The 22,324-nt window shown below is 43.7% G+C and overlaps 1 protein-coding gene across 2 annotated transcripts in view; it reads left to right on the forward strand.

Moving 5' to 3' along the window:
- Window positions 1-22,324, forward strand: part of lmx1bb (LIM homeobox transcription factor 1, beta b) — a 47,519-nt gene that overhangs the window by 19,578 nt on the left and 5,617 nt on the right. For both annotated transcript variants that reach the window (XM_069524099.1, XM_069524100.1), the window contains one exon: window positions 20,963-21,195. In XM_069524099.1, the coding sequence (XP_069380200.1) occupies window positions 20,963-21,195 (233 nt within the window). The remainder of the gene's footprint in view (window positions 1-20,962; window positions 21,196-22,324) is intronic.

Here is a 22,324-nt window from a genome sequence, read left to right on the forward strand (position 1 = left end):
GTTGAAGAGCGTGCTTTGTTAAACAACCCAACAAATTTGAGCTTTAAATTCGATGACAGTTTACATGCCAAAGGAGTTTGCTCATTGGATGGCTGCCAAGACTGCAAAAAGAATCCAGACCAAATCATCATGATCTGACTCACAGTGTCAGGGAAGCAAAGTACAGGATTATTTTGTGTTTACCTATCTCCGTCTCTTCTTTTCTATTTTGTGACCTACAAATCCCTTCAATTCATTTGAGTCATTTTACAACTTGACGTGTTTCAGTAAGTGGGAGCACATTTATGCTGGTTAGCTCCCTGGAACATTTCCTCTCATCTGACAACATTGGTTTTTATTTCCTTCCTCTTCTCTCTACTAAGACTCATAATCAGGCCTTGTACTAATGTCCAGAGAGGTAACCCGCTGTTATGATTGAAGCGAGCACTGGTGGTTCAACCCAACGCACAAAGAGTTATAGGTGGCCGGTCAGCTTGTCAGTCACGTTGGGTGGTTTTTTAATCATTTCATCTTTGCTGGGGGGCTCTCCTGAGACCCCTGCAACGTTTAGCAGTCTGCAGCTCAGGACCCCGGGGCTCGTCTAAGCCCTGCCTGTATCCGAGCTGCCATTATTAGCTCTGCTCTCCAGAGCACGCCGCTCATCTGTCCCCTGAGAGGGCTGCTGAGAAATGAAGCACGCTGGCTGGGCGCAGCAACGGAGGGCCAAAAGCCCGACATGGAACAGTAATTACTCCATTGATATTCCTCACACAATAACACTGTCATCTCTCATTTGCATAACCTTGCTCGGCTCGCATCGGCAGATGAATGCATATGATCTCGTCAAGAGGCAGCAGCGGAGTTTTGATGGCACATGAGCGGAGGGGTTTTTTAACGTCCGTCTAGGTGCAAGTTTTATTTCAAACATATGGGATAAACTGTTTGATTATGATTGAGTTAGCAGAATGGAAACGGAAACCACCTTTCTACAGTTCTGCATGAGCTCTCTGGCTCAGCTGTCTTTGTGGTTTTGAAATATAAAGAACAAAATGGAGAGAGGAGGCTGTAGCAGGGTACGTGCATGTGTGAGTCGGCCTGAGAGGGGGATGAGGGGGTGGGGTGTCAGTAGTAGATGTCATAGGGCCCTGTCTCAGTCCTTGGTTAATGGCCATTGGTCATAGGCTGTCTCCCCTTTATTTCTTTTGCTCTCCTGCTCTATCCTCCCAGGTCTCCCGCTGGAGCAACGCCCTCAGGCACCGCATCATTTATTGCTGTCAGGAGTCACAGGGGAGAGGTGCTGGTGCTGGTGGGGAGGGGGGTGGTACAGGAGGAGGGAAGACAGGGAGAGGATGTGCTGCAGAGGGAAGCCAATGGAGGCGATGGGGAGAGGCAGGCACGCTAGACTGTCAAATCTCAGTCGTTGAATATTTAATGGAGCCTGGAGTGTTTATTTAGTTAGCCTGTCGATTTTTACCGCTCTGTCAATAGCAGCTCCTGTGTAGCCTGCTGATGATCTTTAGTGTCTCTTCCCCCAGGAGAGGCCAGGCACTAAATGCAATTATGGATTTTCCTGCACCGCAATGTGTTTGATATTTTTACTGATCTAATTTGCAATCTGGTAGTTTATTGTTTGGCATTTTAGTGGCGCTCAAGTGGCGAGGCAAATTTGATTTCCCCTCATAATTCTTTATAACTTCATTAATGCTTTTAGCACATTGGCACGGATCTTAAATAAAGCTAGAGAATCATCCCATGGATGAATGCATTCCTCATTTTATTGTCTCCATGCCCCATTCTTTTTACCGATTCTGGTTCTAATTAAAAATCATCCTAGTGGTGTACTGTCTTTGTGAAATATGAAATCATAATCCTATTTGAATAGCTCCCTTCACAGAGGCATGCGTATTTATCCCATACACCCAGATCTGTTGTTGGCAGAGGGAAACGGGATCAAAACAACTTTCTTTCAGTGGCACTCGGCATCGTCAAAGACAAATGAGCATATTAGCACCGGAGCAACAGAAGTAACAGGAGCAAAATAATGCGGGTGATTGTCTCTGAGAGACACTGTGGTTTCATGTGTTCCAGTAGAGCCGTAGGATTTCTAGCCCTATGACGGATGTGTTAGTTAGAGGGGCAGCATTAGCCGTAATGCTGTTAGCATGTAGCCGTGTGAGTGATGTGCTAGTTAGATGCCCAGCAGTAGAGCTAATGGTGTTAGCGTGTTGAGCCTTCAGAGGGATGCAATCGGTTAGGCTGTGATGGATGAGTGTCATGCCGCGGAGGCCTGCAAGCCTCCTCATTCGCCAAGCTGTCAGCTTCTTAAGTGGACGTGCACAATTAGCGCTGTAATCAGAGACTGCCTAATCTGATGGTAGGCTTAGCATAGAGTTGGAAAAAAATGGCTCATCTAGCTAGTGGTGAGTGAATGATGACCGCTATAAAAAAAGGACGAGTCAAAGCAGTGTAAGGGAGCCGACGCTGATATACATCTTTCTGAGCCATTCAGTATTCCCACAAATGTACAGTAAGTCGGTACATGATGCTGAAACTTGATCCCGGTCGACAATGCACTGACAGAGGAGGAGCGTTACTCCACAACACAACTTCCTCTCTGTTTCAGGTAAAAATAAAATTACCCTTAAAAAGGATTGAGTGATCTGTCATCAGCGTAGTTCTATGCTGCCGAATGACGAATGCTGTCATGTGTCATAGAAAGCAGAGAACACATTCCACTTCTGGGGTAATGAGCAAGGCACATCTCACACTCAAACACAGGACACATTCACACACCATTGAGTTTCCAAAACAAACAAGAGGAAATATCAAAGGCGGAGAAGGTACTGTAGCTAAGGCTGTGATCTACTTTAGATCAACAAAACCTGTTCTCACTTGGCCCCGTGCTGTGCACAGACACATTGCTGTCATTACTGGTTATATCATCAGCTACACTTGGCTGCTTCTTTATGATACAGTTATTGTATCACATTGATTCTGCTTTGATCTGATTCAGTTGACATCTTGCAAAGAATTCTTATTATTCAATTAGACAGTTTTTTGGCTATTGCTTACAATTATTCTTGAATCAATCAACAAAATTGCTCTGGTGCTTCTCCAAATGATGTTCAAATAAATTGCAGGAATTTATGCGATTTGAAGCACGGTGATTAATTGGTTGAAGTGGATTTGAACGAGAGGGTTGAGCTGATAGCTGAAAGTTGCGGCAGGGGTACGTTTGAGGTCTTGATAACAGAAAAGCAATACAATTATCCTGTTGCAAATCAGATTATTTACAGTGAGAAAGTGCTTAAAAAGCCTCAGTAGATGCTCTGCACACATTAAACTCTGCTATAATTCTGTCTCTTTTAACTATAAATTATGAGACCTGCTGTATTGTTGCCATATGTACTTTCCATATATACAACAAAAAAACATGTTGCTTTCATTTGCAGCAATTCCTGCAGTTGCTACTGTTAAAGCCCAGTTTGAGCGTAGGGTTATTATTTTGTGAAGATGTTACTGACAGCAGAGATCCCCTCTCTAATTGTCGACTGTCATCGAAGCGGCTGCAACCTTCGCCCCTCCCCTCTCGCCTCGTTTGCGGTTTCATAAGATCACAGACCCTCTCAGCTACATCTTAATTACACGAGCAGAGAGGAGAGCTGTTTGCAGTCCGGCCGTGTGTAAAATTCATCGTCCTTATCAGCTGAGAAGAGATGAGGAGCGAGGCTGAGGAGGATTTCTCTCAGAGCAGGAAATGTCATTTCTCTGTAATAGTTTATGATTCATCCCTCCACCTTTGACTAAGTAATGAGGGATGACAATTAGAGCGGGCCATGGGAGTAGAAATCAAAGGGCTGAGATTCCCCTTGGCAGAGTCAGGCCTGTCTGAGTGTGCTTTCAGCAAACTGGATCCAGATGTCGAGGTCTGTGCTGCCATAGGCTGCTGCTGCTGCTGCCGCTGCCGCCGCCGCTGCCACAGCCACACAACAGACTCTTTCTGCCAGCCAGCCAATCCCTCAGCCTCTATGCTTCCAAACATGACAGGAGACTCTCCCGGTGAGAGCCCTGAGACAGAGGCCCCCGGTCCAAATAAAAGAATTCCAACTCACAGCGCTCACAGAACCAAGGGCTGCAAAGTATCATTTCTGTGCATGCTGTGATTTATCTAACCCTTGGTTTGCGTCTCTATCCCCTCTTTGTCTTCCCCCCGTCCTCCAGTGCTGTACGTGTCTCTCCCTGCTTTACTGTGCATGTGGGCTGGCTGGTGGAGGCAAAGCAATGTTATGTGTGTAAATAGGCTTTTAGTAGGTGTAATAAATTTGTAGATTGACATGAAATTGTTGCCAGAAAGCCAACAGATATAAAATTGATTGATTTATTTTTGCTTTAATTATCATCCAACTTTTTTTTTTCCTTGTACATTTCTTGAAAATAAAACAGGTCATAAATTTGATGTGTCTGTTGGTGAAGGGTTGACGGTGGGGTTTGAAGTCGAGGGGGTCGGGGTTTGTCATTCAGCGCCGTGGCAGAATCAATGGTCCGGTGTGGCAGAGAAAGGACCAGCAGAGCGCTATTGATATGTTTAACAAATTAGCCCTGATGACGGCAGGTGTGGTTGTGAACTCTTGGGGTCAGCTCGTCATATGGTCGCTAACAGACACGATATTGCCGCGTGTCCTGATCTCTCCATTCCCTCACAATGGCATTAGGGGCACCCCAGGGAAATAAAGAGTCCCACTCCCCTGTCCCCAGTGCTCTTCAAATTAACTCCCCAGAAGGTTAAGCTCCTCTGATTTATAATTATTCAAGCCCACCACAACCACCCCCTCCACAGCCACCACCAGCCCACTCCTCGTCCACTTCCCAACCCCTTTCCTCTCGCTTTCTTTTTTCTGGCACTTCTCCTGAGTGGCACTTGGCTTTTTGTGGGAAAGCCCAGGAATTAGATTAGCTAAGCCTGACCTGCGAGCGTGCAGCCAGATGATGGGAGCGGGATTGGACTTGATCTCTGCCTGTCTAGCTGTCTCTCTATTCAATCTAGCTGTCTGTCTCTCATACGGCCTGTTATTGCTTGCGAGTGTCCCTATGGATGAGACATTTCCAGCTGCAGCTATTCAGCAATTGCATATATGGCCCTCGGAGGAGCGGCCAGTGTCAAGAGTACATCTCGCTTGTGCGGACACGATTTGAATGATGAGAGGTGCGATTGGCCTTCAGTTCTCCCTTTGTGGCCTTGTGACAGTCTTGGTGATGGTCCACTCATTAAATAAGTGAAAGCATCAAACAAAGAATAGTGACTGTTATGCAACGATAGAGTCTTTCCACAAACTGTAGCTGCAATGGCAAAACATTCTGCTGCACTCACATGATCACAGTCTGAGGTTCTCTGCTTGAGGATCATTTTTTCTTAATATCTGTGATCTTAAGAGGAATTTTGGCGGTCAAAAGCAATGCACTCAACTGCTTTTAAAAGCAGCTTCATTTCAAATAAAATGCACCATGATTATCCATGGTTGTTCAGGAATTTGCTTTTTCTGAGTTCACTAGGACCCTGGATTTCACTGGAAACCATAGTTTTTGAGTCTAGGGACAGAATATTAAATGCCTATAAGTGGTAACGAAGATAACTAAGGATACAGATATCAATTAAACCTGAAGTTTTCAAGCTCAATTCATGCAAAAGCAACTCCCTAATTATAAATACACACTTTTAACCTCAGTGTTGTAATGGTGAATAACACCTAGAGAATCACTTCCACTGAGGCAATGCAAAATCAACCATTAATAGTTGTCACAGTTCTCAATCAGTGTGGATCTTCTTTGGAGGAGCCTGTGTGCCTCTGAAGTCAATTGGGCTCCTCTGGAGATCAGGGGTAATGTAATGAGGGACCACTCTGACTCCTCGCTCTACAATCACATAATTAATCTCCTGATTCCACCACTCACCATGTCATGACATATGCCTTTGTGTTTGGTGCATAATGGTGAGGTGTTCTGTGTTTCCCACACGCCTCTGTTTCGGAAAACGGTTATAAAGCCCATTTCTTTACAGCCTGCAGAGGGATGCGTACAAAACAACACTCCCTTTGGGCCCTATTAGGAGACAAAGGAAACACACACACTTCTCAAGCAGGTACCCTAATAATATGTCGGCAATTTAGATAATGACTGGGAGTGAGATAAACTGAAGTGTGTATTACAGGTAATTGGATCTGCAGTGTGTTGGCTACCTAAGCATCTATGGGGATGTGTATTGTTTGCTTACAAGGGGCACTAGGAGATGGACTGTCAATGATAAGTATTGTAAGGCTTTCTAGCATATGCAGTAATAATGGCTGATTTGAGGTATTTCAATCGCCCATAGCCACAGCCATCATCAAAGCCTAAAGCGAATCAGAACTGGCTTTGGATATCTGGACCTGGACGAAGCTGATTTCCAGGCTCTTGCGAGAACATCCAGTTAGTCAGAGGATGACAAAATGTAACACCCAGGGCTGTCACAATGATCAAGCTGGGAGAGTTTTTCTTTCCCTTTTTTTCTCCAAGGCAAAGCGTAGAAAAGTTGGAACCATAATGAGAGTTGTCAAGCCTGTGAGGTGGAGCACAGAGTATCGCAGGTGGTGGGAGAAGCGCAAAGGGCGTCTTCTGGGACCTGGAGGCTGGAGCTCCTTGGCCTTTAAAGAGATTACCTTGGCAGTGTAAGGAGCAGGTCCACCATAGGGTTTAAGGGGGAGATAGGCCAAGCAGCCCATTACCAATACTACAGAGGAACCTCATAAGCTTCATTAATAATCTGATGATGAATCACTACTTTAATTGGACCTTTATAGCTGTTGCCTAATCCCTTGTCCCATTTTCTCATCTCTTCATCTGGGTTGATAGTTTGTTTTTATTTCACACAATAATAATTTTTTTTAATTGATTACATTTCCGCTGCTTATTTCATGAAGCATGGGTTCGATAACCAGGGATCGTTGCTAATGCAGTGCCTCTTTATTGAAGTGCTCCTTTCTTTCAAACTAGTTAATTTGCGATCTTTGTTTGTATGTGTCCATATGGTTCAAAGATCTGTCTGTTTTAAGACTACACACAGGGTCAGATTTCTCCCACCCTTAATTAGATGAGGGATGGTCTAATTAAATCAAATTCATTATCCTCAGCTCTAGAAATCAAGAGGCTCTATTGGAAATAAGGTTAGGCTCCCCCTCATCCATCATGCCCTAACTAACCAATTTACAGGCCAGCCTTTTGCATGAGGCATTATTACCTTGTCATAAACACTTACCTTTAAAATCCCAGAATCAAGCCGTGATATGCTAAGCTTTTATCACATTAGTTTGTGCTACTGTGTCAGCCTCTTTCTGCCCAAGATGAAGTAGGCGCCAAATAATTATGTTAACCACATAAGGCGGAGACAGTGCAAACGACTGCTATTTAAAGGTGGCTGATGATTCTGTATAATTAAGACATAGTACAGTTCCTCACACAGAAGAGGGATCCAGGACTTTTCTGTGGCCAAACAATGAAAATTTAAAAAAGGCTCATACTGGCTGAAAAGCATCATATTTGTGTGTGAATGATTCCACCTCAGTCGTGTTCTTGTTCACTTGGTCTCACTGCTGCAGCTGTGAGTCACTCTGCATTGATTGTGCAGGAAACAAAAAAAATACCATCTTGATTATTCTGCCCTCGACTGCTCTGAGGTGACGATCCCTTTATAACACGGCTTGTCTTTGATATTCTTGATGCCAAAAGTGATTAAAATTCTTTATTTTAATAAACTGTGGCAGCAGTGTTTCACAGTTTAAATCGTTGAATATTTATACCCGATTATTGCCGCTTTAGCATGTGAATAGTCGGGTAAAGATGTTAGGCAGCTCTTCTCTAAAATTTATAACAGTCCACCATAGGGCCACAAGCCCTTTAAATGCCGCTCGGTGCTGGAGCCATATTCTGAAACACATGAGGCCTGTCCTCTGATCTGTGTTGGAAAGTGAATTAGTAAGCTCCACTCTAAAGCCAGTGATAGCAACGGGCTGAGAGCAGTGATTTGTTGGCAGTGTATATTACAGCCCACGGTCAGGGAGGGAGGGATCACAGAAGCATGTGTGTGTGTGAGGGATAGGACAGGGGGCCTTATCACTCAGTGTTTACTCACAGTAAATTGAGTTGAAATAATAGTCTTTCTCTGAGGCCAAACAATGGAGCAGGCTGCAGGCTGAGGGCCCAGGCTGGTGCAGAGCTGGCCTGCGCCACTTCAAAATGAAAGACTGAGCCCCGGGCCATGGGGAGGAGGCTCGGCGGGGAGAGGGGAAGGGGGGGTGGCTTTATGTGGACAGCTACACCAGTCGCGGAGCAGACACCCCTCTGACAGACACCTGGGTAGGACAACGGAGAAAGAGAGGAGCGTGGAGCTGGGGAGGGGAGGAGGTTGGCGGGGGTGGAGTGATGAGGCCTCGGGGCTCTGTCATTAGGTTGGTGGTAGAGAGGAAGATGACTGCCCTGAGGACAGAGGAGCGACAGGTCCCGGTGGGACAGACACCGCAACCTCTCATTCCCCTGGGTCTGCACAGGGACTGGTGGGACATGTCAGTCTGTTTAGACCCCCCCACACCCTGCCCCGCTTCGACACGCTCACATAACCTCCAGCTATGGGTGAGCTCCAGGACTCTAACCTGCAGAGAGACAGAGAGACAGAGAGAGAGAGAGAGAGAGAGAGAGAGAGAGAGAGAGAGAGAGAGAGAGAGAGAGAGAGAGTGTGTGTGTGTGTGTGTGTGTGTGTGTGTGTGTGTGTGTGTGTGTAAGCAACAGAGAGGCAGAGGCTGAAAGAGAGAGGCGTAGGGAGCAGATCCATGTAGTGCACAAACCCTCGGATGCCATTGTCTCTGCGTGTGTGTGCTTCAGCTGCACCTCAGCTCTGCCTCTCTTCCCTTCATTTATCATTCTGCAGCATAAAGTGCTGCAGCAGCATTATAGAAACAGCTGCTTTTTTCAGACAGCCAGAGAGAATGGGCTGCTCCCCAGCACACAAAGACTCTCCTGGCCCTAAAGAGAGTGTAAAATCGGTGGGTGAATACAAACCTTTTTCCTCGCTGAGAGGGCTGACCACGGGTGTCACTGTGGCAGCACTCATTGTCATTGTAGCTGAAGACAAATAAGGATCCATATCGGCCCAGTCATGTGCACAATGAGTGGCAGGGGCACCAGTGAGATCGGCCTTGTTCACAACCAAATATGCATAACTACAGCTGCTGCCGCATCACGGTCTCCTGAGGATTCACATGAGGCGGTTAAACCAGGCCTTGTATGTATGAGCCATTGAGTTGAGGCACCTGTATCTCTGCAGACCGCAGTGCATCACAGTGTCAATTTATTGAGTCCTGAGCTGAAGGAAAGGGAAAACAAACCCTGTCAGTGCTCTTCCAGGGGTCATAACGCAGTCACTAAAGGGCTGTGGCAACACCACTGAGCTGACTGGAGGTGAGCGCCGCAGGGCCATGCAGATCCGCTGTCGGTTGGTTTGCAGAAAGACGTGCCGTGCCATGTATCACCAGTCTACACTGTGCCTTAAAGGCTCCACGTGGAGAAAAGGGAATTTTGTCGAACCTGTTCTCTTCCAGCTGGAGAGATGAGATTTTACACTCCGCCAACCACATGACAGACAAATGTTCAGTTTGTGTGTGTCTCTGTGTGGGTGTGAGGGAAAGACAGAAGAGAGAGAGAGAACAATCAGAAAAGACATCAGACAAACTCCTCTGCCAGACCTCCTGGGGCAAAATGCATGCTTGAGTACTTGAAGACGTGAACAACATAGTTTCACAGTAACATTAGCTGCTACGATGGAGAGAGAATTTCCCTTTCAAGATAAAACACACAAACATGCACATACACAACACGGGTTGCAGCAAGTCCAGACAATTCAATTATTGTTCTTTTAGACTTATTTGCACCTAGGGAGGAATTTATATCTTAGACAACAATAATGTAATTATAAATGAAAATATTATGGACTGTTTTTTAAAGCTACATATTTCAGATATAGGAAATAAGATGTAAGTAAATGTTAGTATTTTAAGCAAAATTTACTAAAGTACTCATAAATCAAAAATATAGCACCAGGGAGTGTTATATTATTTCATATAATATTATTTGATTATGAGAATGATTTTGGTGGCGCTAAGTTTGTATGATGTTCGTTTAAAACAATTTTTTTTTTTAAGGACCTAATATTTTTAGTGATTCACATATGTAAGTAAAAAATATCTTTAGCTGTAGTGAAATAAAAGTTTCACCTCTGAACTGTAGTAAAAGAATCACATGGCAACCAAAATTCATAAACATATATATATATATGTAAATTAACGATCTGTAAATATATGTGAATATACAAAACAAAACTTAATTTGTGTAATAATTGGAACATAAATCAGTGTCTAAAATTAAACAGAAATATAAAACTGCATTGAACTGTGTAATTGTAAGACTTTTAACAACATCTATCATAGGTGTGCTGGTAGATCTGATTGTTACGTTCAATGTTTTACAAATATTTCAGTCTTTATTTCTCTGCATCTAAAGTTCACCAAGAAAATCCATGGTAGATAAAATGTGGAGCTCTTGGCATTTTGTTGAACACAGTGTGACTCTTTTACTGGAGCTATAGATCTTTTTCTTCTTCTTCTTCCAATATAAATTCACCACTTTTATGTTTGACTCCCTCACTCAGACACTCTTAAATCAAACCAAGACAGAATGAATAAAAAAGGAAAATAATAATGACTGTTCAAAATGACCTTCCTGTCCCTCTCTACCCCCCTGGTATTTGTAGGTGGTCTCAATAATGTCACTGATGGTCTTTAGTGAAACAGCAGGTTTTTGGTTTGCTCTGCGGTGTATGTGCGCCCCTCTGTCTGTTTGACACATTCCAACACTGCGCTCCTCTCCAAGGCTCCTAACTACCAGCCAGTCGCCATGGTTACAGCCATACATCCATGCCAGCCCTTCACACTCAAAGACATATTTGTTTGGCTAGTGTAGCGACATTCCCGACAAAAAACACAGCTTTTTAGCATAACACCTGCTAATCTTGGGATTTAGCTCTTTGAAGAGGGTTGCTGATCAGAAATTCAAATATATTATTTGAATGCTAATCTGAATGTTAATCCCTGGCCCCCGGGTCTTAAAGCATCCTGTCTTTCAATAACAATGTTTATTTTTGTTTTATTTGCTCTCCCTTTTTTCATTTTCTCTCATCCCCCGCTCTTCCACCCCTCATTTAGATCTGTAATCTATTCCCTCAAGCGTAATATAGGTGGAGTCATCTTTTTACAGTGTGTGGCAATTTCAAAGCACTGATGATTTGGATGCCGCTAAACAGACGATTATTATCTGATGAGTCTTTATGGTTAAGGTCGTTCGGGGTGAAATTCTTGCTATCGATCCTGCTTGAGTGATGTGTCCCACCACAGTCTTTCTGTCTCCACCATCTTCTGGTTTTCAAGATCTAATTAAGATCAAAAATGTCCCAATCCCAGAGAAAGAAGGATGAAAATCGTGACGTCCATTTTTCCTGGAGAAAAGGCATCATTTTCATTCCACTTCTTGTCTATTTTCCTCTCCGTTTCTTTGCTATTTTCCTAGATGTTATCTGCATGGTTATGTATCTCTGTGGCTGAGCGTTAGCAACTGCAGCAGATGAGTGGGCGGCTGATGTGGGTGTTTCAGTTTGGATAAATAAATGCAAAGAAAAAAAAGGGATGAGATAATGAAAGACAGACTAGACCAAAACATATACATCCTTATAAAAGCCACCCCTGCTTATTGACATATCTGAGTAGTTAACATGGTGTACATTACTTTATAATTGCGTACTGTAGCTGTGTCTTCTACTCTGTGGACCTTTCGCCGTGCCTGTTGTTTTTTTTTATATCTGCTTCTATAGAGCTGACTTTTGTCTCGGTGAGGATGCAGACACAGAGAATCAAGGGCAGCGGAATCACAAACACACGAATCCGGATCATGTGAACAACGTCTAATTCCTGGTTCCCTCACATTCTCTCCCTCCAAACTAATTTTGGGCTTAGACTGAATCTCTGTTAAGTAAACAGGGTGCCCCCCATACAACCTGCCCCACATCACAATGATCTGCAGATCATCTCTGCCCATTAAAACCTGGGCAAACACTTTACTTCACACCAATATACTAAAGATTGGAGGAAGAGAAGAAGGGAGAGGGGGGAAACACACAAGTGCCTTTTTTTTCTCCAGTCTTTCCCAGATTGTCTCTCTTTCTCCTTTTCTATCTATTAATCCAGTATCTTTCAGGCCTGGTAAACTCCTCAAGATGGACATTGCTTGGTTCAGGGTGGAAAGGGGTCAAGCTCCATTGGCCCCTGCACAGAGCTGTGGAATTTTTCATTAGTGCACAGCTGGGTCACAAGTGGCTCCAAAGCCGTCTTAATATTGTGTAGGCCCACAGATTAGGAGCGGAGAAAAGAAGCCAAAGCATGATGCTCTCTCCACCAGACCCTGTCTTTGCATATTTGCAGACTTGTGCTTTAGAACACCTCATATTACTGTTTGTTTTATTTCTTAGACCCAGAACCTCTGGGTCAATAGTAATTATAAAGCCCTCCAATCCAAATGTTGTTTTTTAACCATTCCAGCGCTGAATCTGACGAAGATGAGTCCATTTATTTTCTCACAATAAAGAAAATGTCCACGTGTCAGGTCAAAGCTTCTTTTACTTCATGATAGAAATATTTCACAATTTGAAATTATTATTTGACTGTGGAAAATAGATCATAGTTTTTTTATTTTCCAAAAATAGTGATAACCACGATGATTTGTTTTTTCTTTTAATAACAAAAGAAATCCATGTATCTGTTGGTAGTTACAGCCGGCCATAGCTCTATAACATGTGATAGCCATTACACTTATTGTAGCCATCACTCTCTCTGCTTCCCCGTGCTCTTTCAGAGGCGGCAATCACTCGCAGTGGCTCATCGTGCGAGGCCGAGCCCTCAACAGTGAGCTCTGCTCCACCTCACACAGATTAGCTTGGAAGGGGCGGACAAACAGATACTCATAGAATTATTAAAAATCTGTGTATAAAATGTGTGCATCTGTATGATATTAATTGGTGCTATTCAGGCCTCGGTTGTTTGCTGTTTTTTTACGGAGCACCTCGTTGTGAACATGTCATGTCTCCAGCAGTGATCATCCTTACAAACAGGGCAGAGAAAAGCACTTTATAAACGCCTGGTAATTCACAAACCTCCTAATTTATTTGTTCAAGGATCAACACGGCTTTGGGGACAGGTAAAAAATATGCAGGAAAAAAGCCAAAATGGAAAAAAACACAACATCTTTACAATAATTTCCTCACTGATGTTGTTGTGCACGTATTGTTTGTTCTGAGCTCTCAAAACTGAGCCTAAATGCAATGTTGCACTCATTTTACATACTCAGGAACACCAGCTGTCCAAACAGCATCATGTGTGCCTGCCTGCTTACTCTTGTATTTAGATGTGTACTTAGCCTCTTCTGCTGCCCAATACACTGTCCTTTTCACTCCATGAGCTTTGTTCTACCTGTGTGGCTGGGGAGGATTATTTCCATGCTGTTTTCCCAGTGACTCATTAGCAGATACATGTGAAGGAGGAGACGCAGCGGGTTGCTTGATGCTGCAAGATCATTCTCTGCATACCGCTTTTAGAGCTTTGTAGGAACATGCAGTATTGACTGTATTTAGCGTTATGTGTTTTTTCTCATTCAGTCTCCCCTGAATAAAACACTGGCCATGAGAAACATTTACTTTAAGACAGACTGGTCAAATATTTTTTTTAAAAAGATACATGCACATTATTTGCATGTTTTCAGACTCTTGCATTCAGTTACTACACCACGTTTGTTTTATACTTTACTTGAAGTGTTGAGCATCTGTGAAACACACAATCTGTGGAATGAGATCATTTGAACAACGACTTAAGGGTTAGGATTTCTTTGTGCAGCTGTGCCGTATAGCGTTATGTACAGATATGTCTGTCTGGCCGGGGACTCGTCTGAGGAGCTGCTGCACATTCCAGCACATAGGAGATCACGCTGCCGTAGAAATGAAGTGGCCGTATTTGTTTTCACAATAGCAGACGTGTGGGATAGACGATCCTGGAAACACTTTGCTGCAGACGAACTGTAACCACCATCTTTTTACGCGCCACTCGCTATAGCTCTGCTCAGCAGCTTTTACTAAGTGTGCTCCCTCTGAGATGTAGGGCAGGTGCATATGCATACACCAACACATCGAACACGTCCCTGCTATTATCTTCGCTATGCCAAGTGCAATCAGCTCGTCTCCCTCCCTCCCCTGTGAGCTCGCAGGCAGCCGCTGCTGCGCCTCAGCGCGGGGAACAAGAAGAACCCTGTGGCCAGAGCTGTGTGATGAAGAAGGCACCTTTGGGCCATTAGTGGTGTACACATCTCCCGTTAATGTGTTTTACTTTTACCTGCTGGGAGTTTAATTAAAAAACAAAGAGCCTCAATTTAAAGGCCATTATTATGCTAATGCAGTAAGCACGAGATGGTGATTAAGCAGCTTTTAGAGCTGACTGGAGCTGGCCCTTGGGAGCAGAAGGATGGCACTTTTTATTTGGCTTCATTACTCTCTATGAATCTATGCTCCAAAGAGAAATGCTGATACTATGAAACAAGGTCAGCTACTGAGATCATTTATGAACAAAGTGTTATCACTACCACTTTTTTTACTTTTCTACTCCAGCAGAATGAGAGTTTGCTTTAAGAATGGAGGACGTTAAACCGTAGCTGGATCTGTTTAAATATGCAAATCAATTGTGTCAAAGTGCGACTTTTTTATTCGGAGCTTACTTTTATCATCAATCCCTCTGCAAGCAATCAATCACTGGTATTAGCTGTATTCAGGTCGCTATTTTTAGGTCAACATGTAGTGTCTGCTGCATTTAAAGGACAACAGGACCAAACATAACAAAGCAATTTTCAAGATGTTGAGACGAAGTTGAAAAGGTTGGCCTTCGTTCATGTGCAGAGAAAAAACATCTGGGCATCAAATGTTTTCCTCTTTGACCAAAGCTCTTGATACCGTTGCTAAGAGGCAATTTTCACATACTGAGGCGTGTCCGGTGACTCGCTGAGAAGTGACTGCGGCACACTTTGGAGACCTCTGCTGCATCTGTGAGACAGATCCTTTTGTTGTCATTCCAGACAACAAACAGAACAAGAATCCACCTGAAAATTAGCTGTTCATTAAATACAGGCATCAAACATTTCTTTCAGATGTATGTGAAAACTGTAAAACTAGAGTGGCACTCAGTAGAGCGCAGGCCGCCACCAAGGCTCAACAGTCAGCCTTAATTAAATCAAGCTGCACCAAATTTTACACACTTGAAGTTATTAGTTCCATGAATGTGTGATGTGATGTGAGATTTTTTATGATAAAAAATTCCCCTGATCCACATCAGTAATACCAATAGATTCTTCCCTGACCCATACAGCATCTAAATTCAATCCAGTAGCTTTTGCTTAAACACAAACAAACCAACAAGGAAACAAATGGACAGGGGTGCAAATGTAACCTCCTCCAAATGCTTTAATGCCATGAGTTAAATGAGAAGATCATTTCAGAGCTAAAGATAAGGCTTGAGCCAGCAGCCAGTTTGTACCTGTAATTATAATAATTTACGTTATTGTTATTTGTTTAATTTTGACAAAAAATTAACAAGATGGAGTTTAAGAAGTGATCATAAACCTGAATATTTCTGTGAAGCTAAGCTAAGCGGCTGCACTTATATTAACAGTCTAACCCTGTTTTCAGTCTTAATGCTAAGGATACATTTAGTCAACAGATATGAAAGTGTGTCAATCTTCACACCTCACTTTCAGAGGACATTGTACTTTCCCTCTCACATCTGATCTGAAAACAAAGAAATCATTTCCTGTCTGGTTTGATCCCACATTTAGCTTGTAGCCAAGATATAGCCAGTAGAGAAAATATGGAGCGTGCACAGTTGACCGATTGCTCCACGTGCCCTTCATCCTGCCCCGGAGGCCCTTGTCTGACCTGCCTCCCAGGCCTCATCTCTCACCTCAGCAATGATTGGCATGGCCACAGGTTTCCTGCCCAAACACGAGAGCCCATCTTCAAAGTAATGGCTTACAGCTGCTGCCTGGATAATCCTCAACCCCTCTGTCTTTGAAGGGGTGCGGTGACATAATAGCCCGGGCTATTCTTTCCACAAATTGTTATGGTATTTCTCCAAGTGTTGTTCAATAGCAAAAGGGGAGTAGGTGAGATTGTTGCACGTGTTGCTAAATGTAGCATGATTATCAAGACACATAAGCAGCTCTACGCTCTCGCTCCCCCTTTCCCCCGTTCCCTCTTATTCCTCTGGGTTTCTTTTATCCCACCCAGTCCTCTTGATGCTTATCACTGCGGCAGAAGCATTAAATGTAATGTCTGTAGAAGGGAAATCATTGGCAACATGTGGTGAGAGCTTAAGATGTTGTCACACTTTAAGTTGCCTATAATCTGTTCAAAGGGAGAGTGCATAGTTCTCTAAAGTGCCTGGAAAAAGGAAGAGAAGAAGAGCAGCGGAGAGGGTGAAGTCTCTCAGCTGCACTTGGCCCGGCTGAAGTGTTCATCAGACAAATAACTGTCGGTCTCTGTTGGCTTCTGTCTTTTTCATCGTGCCCTTTGTTGTTTTCTTTCTTGCATTTGCTCAAAACACAGCTTGTAGCGTTACAAGCCTCAGCAGTGTGATAATCTGTCTCGGGGAGGGAGAGACAACCATAGATAACGAAAGAAAAGGACAGACAAGGGATTACAGGTATGTGGACACAGGATTAAAACCAAGGACGTAATGATTCCTTTGGGAGAGAGTGATGTGCTGAGATGGGCTCTTTTTTCATTTATGAGTCCAGTTCTGGGGAGGCCTGGGTAAATATTGACAGTTCCCTCCGCTTGAGATGCAGCCATTGATCCACACAGGAGGGTCTCATCACTTGATCTGCGCACTCAGGTGTGGGAGGAGGGGAGAGCGAGAGCCAGGACGCGGCGTTGTAGTGCTGGTGGTCCTCTTTGTGGTGTCTTTTATAAACAGGCGAGCTTAAAGGTGCTGATCGGCCTTGCCTCTGCGACACTGGGAGTCGTGTTACCAGAGCAGCTGAACGACCAGAAAGTGGATTTGAGGTGGATACAGGTCTTAGTGTGACGGGTCACTGGGATCAAGTAGAGGCAGAAAGTAGTGAACGATCGCCCTAAATCACTTTAAGTCTGATTCCAGACACACTGACAGCTTCTTTGATATCTTTAATATCCTGGTGGAGCCTCGCAGAAAACTGCAAAACCTCCTCTCCAGCTAATGTTATCAGCAGCCCCTGTCGATTTGTTTTTCTATATATAAAATCATCATTTACATCTTCTCCGTCTGTCTCCTGGTGGCGTGCTGGCCCACTGGCCTGGTCCTCAAACCACTAATCAGGTAATGTTGGGGAGGCTGAATGGCGTGCCTCCCCCTGGTCAACCTTCACTGCTCACACAGTGGTGTTGTTTTAAAGAGCATTCTTTAGGCGCTGAACTTGGAAAGGTATTAAAGTGGGATTAGGCTCCTCCACAATCCACTGCTTGTGTCATTCAGGGAGTTTGTGTTCTCCTCTCCCCACTGCCACCTCCCCACTCCTTCTCTGTTTGATTGTGGCGAGCCGCAGGAGTGGGACTGACTGCGCCTTTCAAAGGAGAGGGGTAGGGTTAAATCCCTAGTCCACTGCTCCCTGCTAATTCTCCTTGTTCCTTAGAGAGGGATTTACTTCTGCTGCCAGCTTCTCAAAGGCCTTCTCTGCCCATCCGAAAAGTCGCCGTTGCCTTCCTGTGGAGGTGTGGTTGCCATAGAAGGGGCGTCACGCATGGCTATTCCATCTGAACCCCGCTGAGAATGGGGACCGGGGACTGAAAACAGGCAGAAAGTCCGGATTAGACCCGGGGACAAAGCAGGACAGGAAGATTCCAGAAGGGACGAATAGGAATTACAGCAGCAAAAATAATGCAAAGTGACAGAGAGGGGAAATAGAAAAATAATGGCTTACAAGATTAGACTCGGAGAGCAGAAAGAAGAAAGGAAAGAGGGCTGAATGAGAATGTTTTCATCTAGATGAGAAGATTTAAAAGAGCGGTCGTAGGTGAATGCAGAGGCCTGGACATATCAAAACCGTGCTAACAAGTAATTTCCTCAACCTTTTTTTTTTGCCCTCTTTCTTTGCCTAAGCCGCCGATCATTAGCTAAACATTCGAGTTAGAGCTGGGAACTTGTCTTGACAGATTCATCACCTCTTTTCCCTGATCCCAGCATGTAACACACTAATCCTTCTAAAAACTGGAAACAAGTCCCGGAATATTCCGTTTTTCTTTGCAGAAATTGTAGTGTTGTGTTGCTTGTGTCTTTTATTGTTCGGTGACCAAACTTGGAGGTTTGTTTAGAGGCTACATGCAGGTTGGCAAGTCGTTTGTTTGAGAAACATTGCAAAATTTCTTTTAGAGGGGATTATCCTTCAGGTTTTTTCATAGTTGAATAATAATCCTCTTGACTTATTGTAATAAATGAAAGATTAAAGTACTTTATGAACCCTGGAGACAGCTAATTCTGATATCTCTGTTGTTTTGCTGCCTCATGATGGTTCAAAAGAAAATAAGAGGCTGTAGCTGCCATGTTCTGATCCAGATACAGGCTGGGATTTTCATTACAATGAACGATATTAGTTAAAAGAACTTATCAATTCTATGAGATGTCATTTAGATAACATAAATTTCTGCCTTGCCGATGCTGCTCTGATGAGCAGTAATTATTTTCAGGAGGCTGTGCAGACGACCAAAACCACACTATCTTGTTTCCAGCGTGCACACAGCTGCTCATACACATGCACTCACATGTGTGAATGCACACACGCCGCAGTATCACCACTCAATCAGCACCTATAACAGCATTACCATAACAAAACCTTCCTTTGGTCTCCCCTCCTCTCATATTTACACATTATATTCATCACTATCGCTCATCCCTGTCCCAGACCAGCACATGATGTCAATTGCTCCTCTCGCTGCCTCCCTGCCTCGCACAATGAAATAGATGTTCACCACAAATAGATAGGCGGTTGCCAGCTGTCTTCCAGACCAGGGCAAACAAAGAGGCCGCTAATAAATCCAGCTTTAGGGCTGGACAAGATCAACCACACTCCCGGCCTTCTTGCTGCATTTAATGTGGCTTCTTCAGAACAACAGAGGATGAATTAAATGCCTCTCAGTCACCAATAAAACAATGCAAACATCTTCCTGAAAGGATATCAAAGAAGATGGAGGTGTTGTCTAGGAAATGGTGATCGAGGCAGTGTTACACCACAGAGGCATAATATTAGACAGTAAGATGAGATATGAACTAGACTCGAGTGCCGCCCAGTAGTCAGCAATGAATCATGGTCTGTGATATTGTATCTGATGCATATAAGTGTCGTGGTTATGAAAGAAATGTGTAAATTGCCAGTGAAGGTCTGATTGGGATGAGCAGGGTTTGCTCGCTGCACTAAAACATGATCCAGCTCCTTTTTTGAACAGTTTCTTTCAGAGGAGTCACCTCCTCAGCTGCACACATGGAGCAACCAGTGCACTTGAGTCTTAATCAAAAACCCTCCATGATCAGCTGAAGTGGACAAAATAAAGATCTCACACGCCTCTCTAATGAAAAACTCTTAAAGTGAAACTGTGTAACTCCTGCTGAACAGCAACCACTGTGGCAACAAGTGCCAAGTATAAGATCATAGTAAAGGTTAAAATACAGTTTAATTAGGAAGGACAATCATGTCAGTACACTCTTTTTTTTTTTAAATGAGCCGACATAAGTCAGCATAAAATACTGGTTGAACCAGAGCAAGAAATTATGGATCAGCATTAAAATAACAATCTACAATTTTTGCTCAACAGCGTTCACTGTGGTCACATGTGACAAAACGCATGCTAATACATACCATAGTTACAGCACAAGTAAAGAAGAGGGTTCATTAAAAGCTACAGTGAGGCTGTTTTTAACTAAACCCCCGAGTGAACAGAGCAGTGGAACATTTCAATTCTTATGTGTTGATCTTTTTTATGTACTACTACTTCTAATAATAATAATAATTATAATAAACTTTATTTAAACACCATTTTTCAAAACATAGGTATACAAAGTGCCTCCCAAACATAAAAGCAGAAAACATATAATGTAATTCAAATATTTTAACTACTAATATAGTTTTTAACTAATTGTTACATGTTAAAGAGGTTAAGAGACGATGGATAAAACATTTATTTAAAAGCCATTTTATAAAAATATATTTCTAAAGGGTTTTAAAAGAGGACACTGCTGTAGATGTCTGACAAAGGGAGGTTATTCCACCGTCTCAAGTCCTGCCCTGGTTACCGAGGGTAACAGCTGCTTATCAGATCGCAAAGTGTACAAGCAGCGTAACAGGGATGAGGAGGTCGGCTATAGATAAGGTGGTGAAAGGCCATTCAGTGATTGAAAAACAAGTAGCCAGTGCAATGAGGCAAGAATACATGTGATATGGTTATATTTTTGAGTTCTTGAAAAAACCCTCGCCGCTGTGTTTAGAAAAATCCCTTTGGAAGATAGAGCAGGTCGTCCACCAACCAGAAAGGTGCTAGTTCTTGCTCCCACGTTCTGCGTGCTTGTGTCCTAGGGCAAGATACTGAAGTGTAGTGGACAAAGTGTTGCACATAGATTCACGGCATGAATTTGTGTGTGAAAAGGTGAATGGCAAAACTGTGGACCTTTGATTGGTCATCAAGATCAGAAAAGTCATTATACAATATATAGGAAATAATGCAAAAAATGTTCTCTCAGGACAAAATGTTCTCTGTCATCAATCCACCTACAATCGTCTGTTTTGTCTCCTTCTGCAGGTTGTTTGCGACTAAGTGCAGTGGCTGCATGGAGAAAATCGCCCCCACAGAGTTTGTGATGCGCGCCCTGGAGTGCGTCTACCACCTCAACTGCTTCTGCTGCTGCGTGTGCGACCGTCAGCTGCGGAAGGGCGACGAGTTTGTCCTGAAAGAGGGTCAGCTGCTGTGCAAGATCGACTACGAGAGGGAGAAGGACTTACTCAGCTCGGTCAGCCCCGATGACTCAGACTCAGGTGAGCCCTCTGCACCCTCTCGCACCAGAGTGAGAGCAGCACTGTGGTGCGATCATCGTATGGCACCAGGGTGTTGTATTCTGTATGCTCTGTTCCATCACAGCGGTCGCCAACATACACATCCTCCATGATGATCCTGAGCTGGATCTCACTTGTTGAAGCACTATATTATCAACAATAAAAGAAGCTACAAATACTGAGTTAATTTGGCCTTAAACTAGTTGCCAGGCATGTGAGATTTTTCATGCGGCCCCAGCAGTAAAAACATCTAACACAGCTCCATCTGCAGCTTTTCAATGGCTGATTTTGTAGCATTCTCATTCAAGTGGGGAGCGTAGGTTTATGATACAGTAGGAAGTGGAAACAGGACGAAGCCAAGCCGCCCTGTATTAATGGCTTTCCATGCGTGGGCAGGATCTGGTTCTGGAAAGAATTAAATCACTGTATCATGGTGAGTGACAGAGGGATTTGGGGCCTTTCTACAGAAAAGCCTGCGCCTCCACTCTTATCAGCTCTAGTGTTCCTCGCCCATAGCCTCCACACACAATGAGGCTTCTCGCCAAGCCTCACTGTTCACTACCATCTGGCTCACATTTAGACGTGCACAAAAGCAGGGAATTTGTCAAATACATCTGTGCCTGTGTCAACTTTTGTCAACTTGTGGGAATATTTGCTCTGCCTCTTCCACAATCGGTCGTGTCCCAGTGTCTCGCGCCGGCATGTCCTTTGTGCACGTCTCCAAATTTCAAGATGGGGAAAATGTTGACATGAACAGAGGTTAACCTCGGTATGCAGCAGCTGAGATGTAGGTTTTCAGCGGAGAAATGTCGATACATATCAGAACCAGATGACAGGAGACACTGAGCCATCGTGTGGGTGCCTCTTCTCGCAGCCAGCAGACTCCAAAATCATTAATGTTCATTAGTGGCACTGCTGCTCCTGATTTGGAAACAGTTGTTTTCACAGTGATAATTCATGTTTTTTTATTCATTGATTTAATTCCCATGTTATGTTTACAAAGCTTAACAAAGGCCTTTGTTTCAAGTGTTATTGAAATGCACTGCAGAATTTTGCCGCAGCATATTTCACACTAAACGTCATTTTTTAGTTAGTATTTTAAAAAATGGAA

The sequence above is a fragment of the Paralichthys olivaceus genome, chromosome 4, assembly GCF_024713975.1.
Source record: "Paralichthys olivaceus isolate ysfri-2021 chromosome 4, ASM2471397v2, whole genome shotgun sequence".
Taxonomy (NCBI): Eukaryota; Metazoa; Chordata; class Actinopteri; order Pleuronectiformes; family Paralichthyidae; genus Paralichthys; species Paralichthys olivaceus.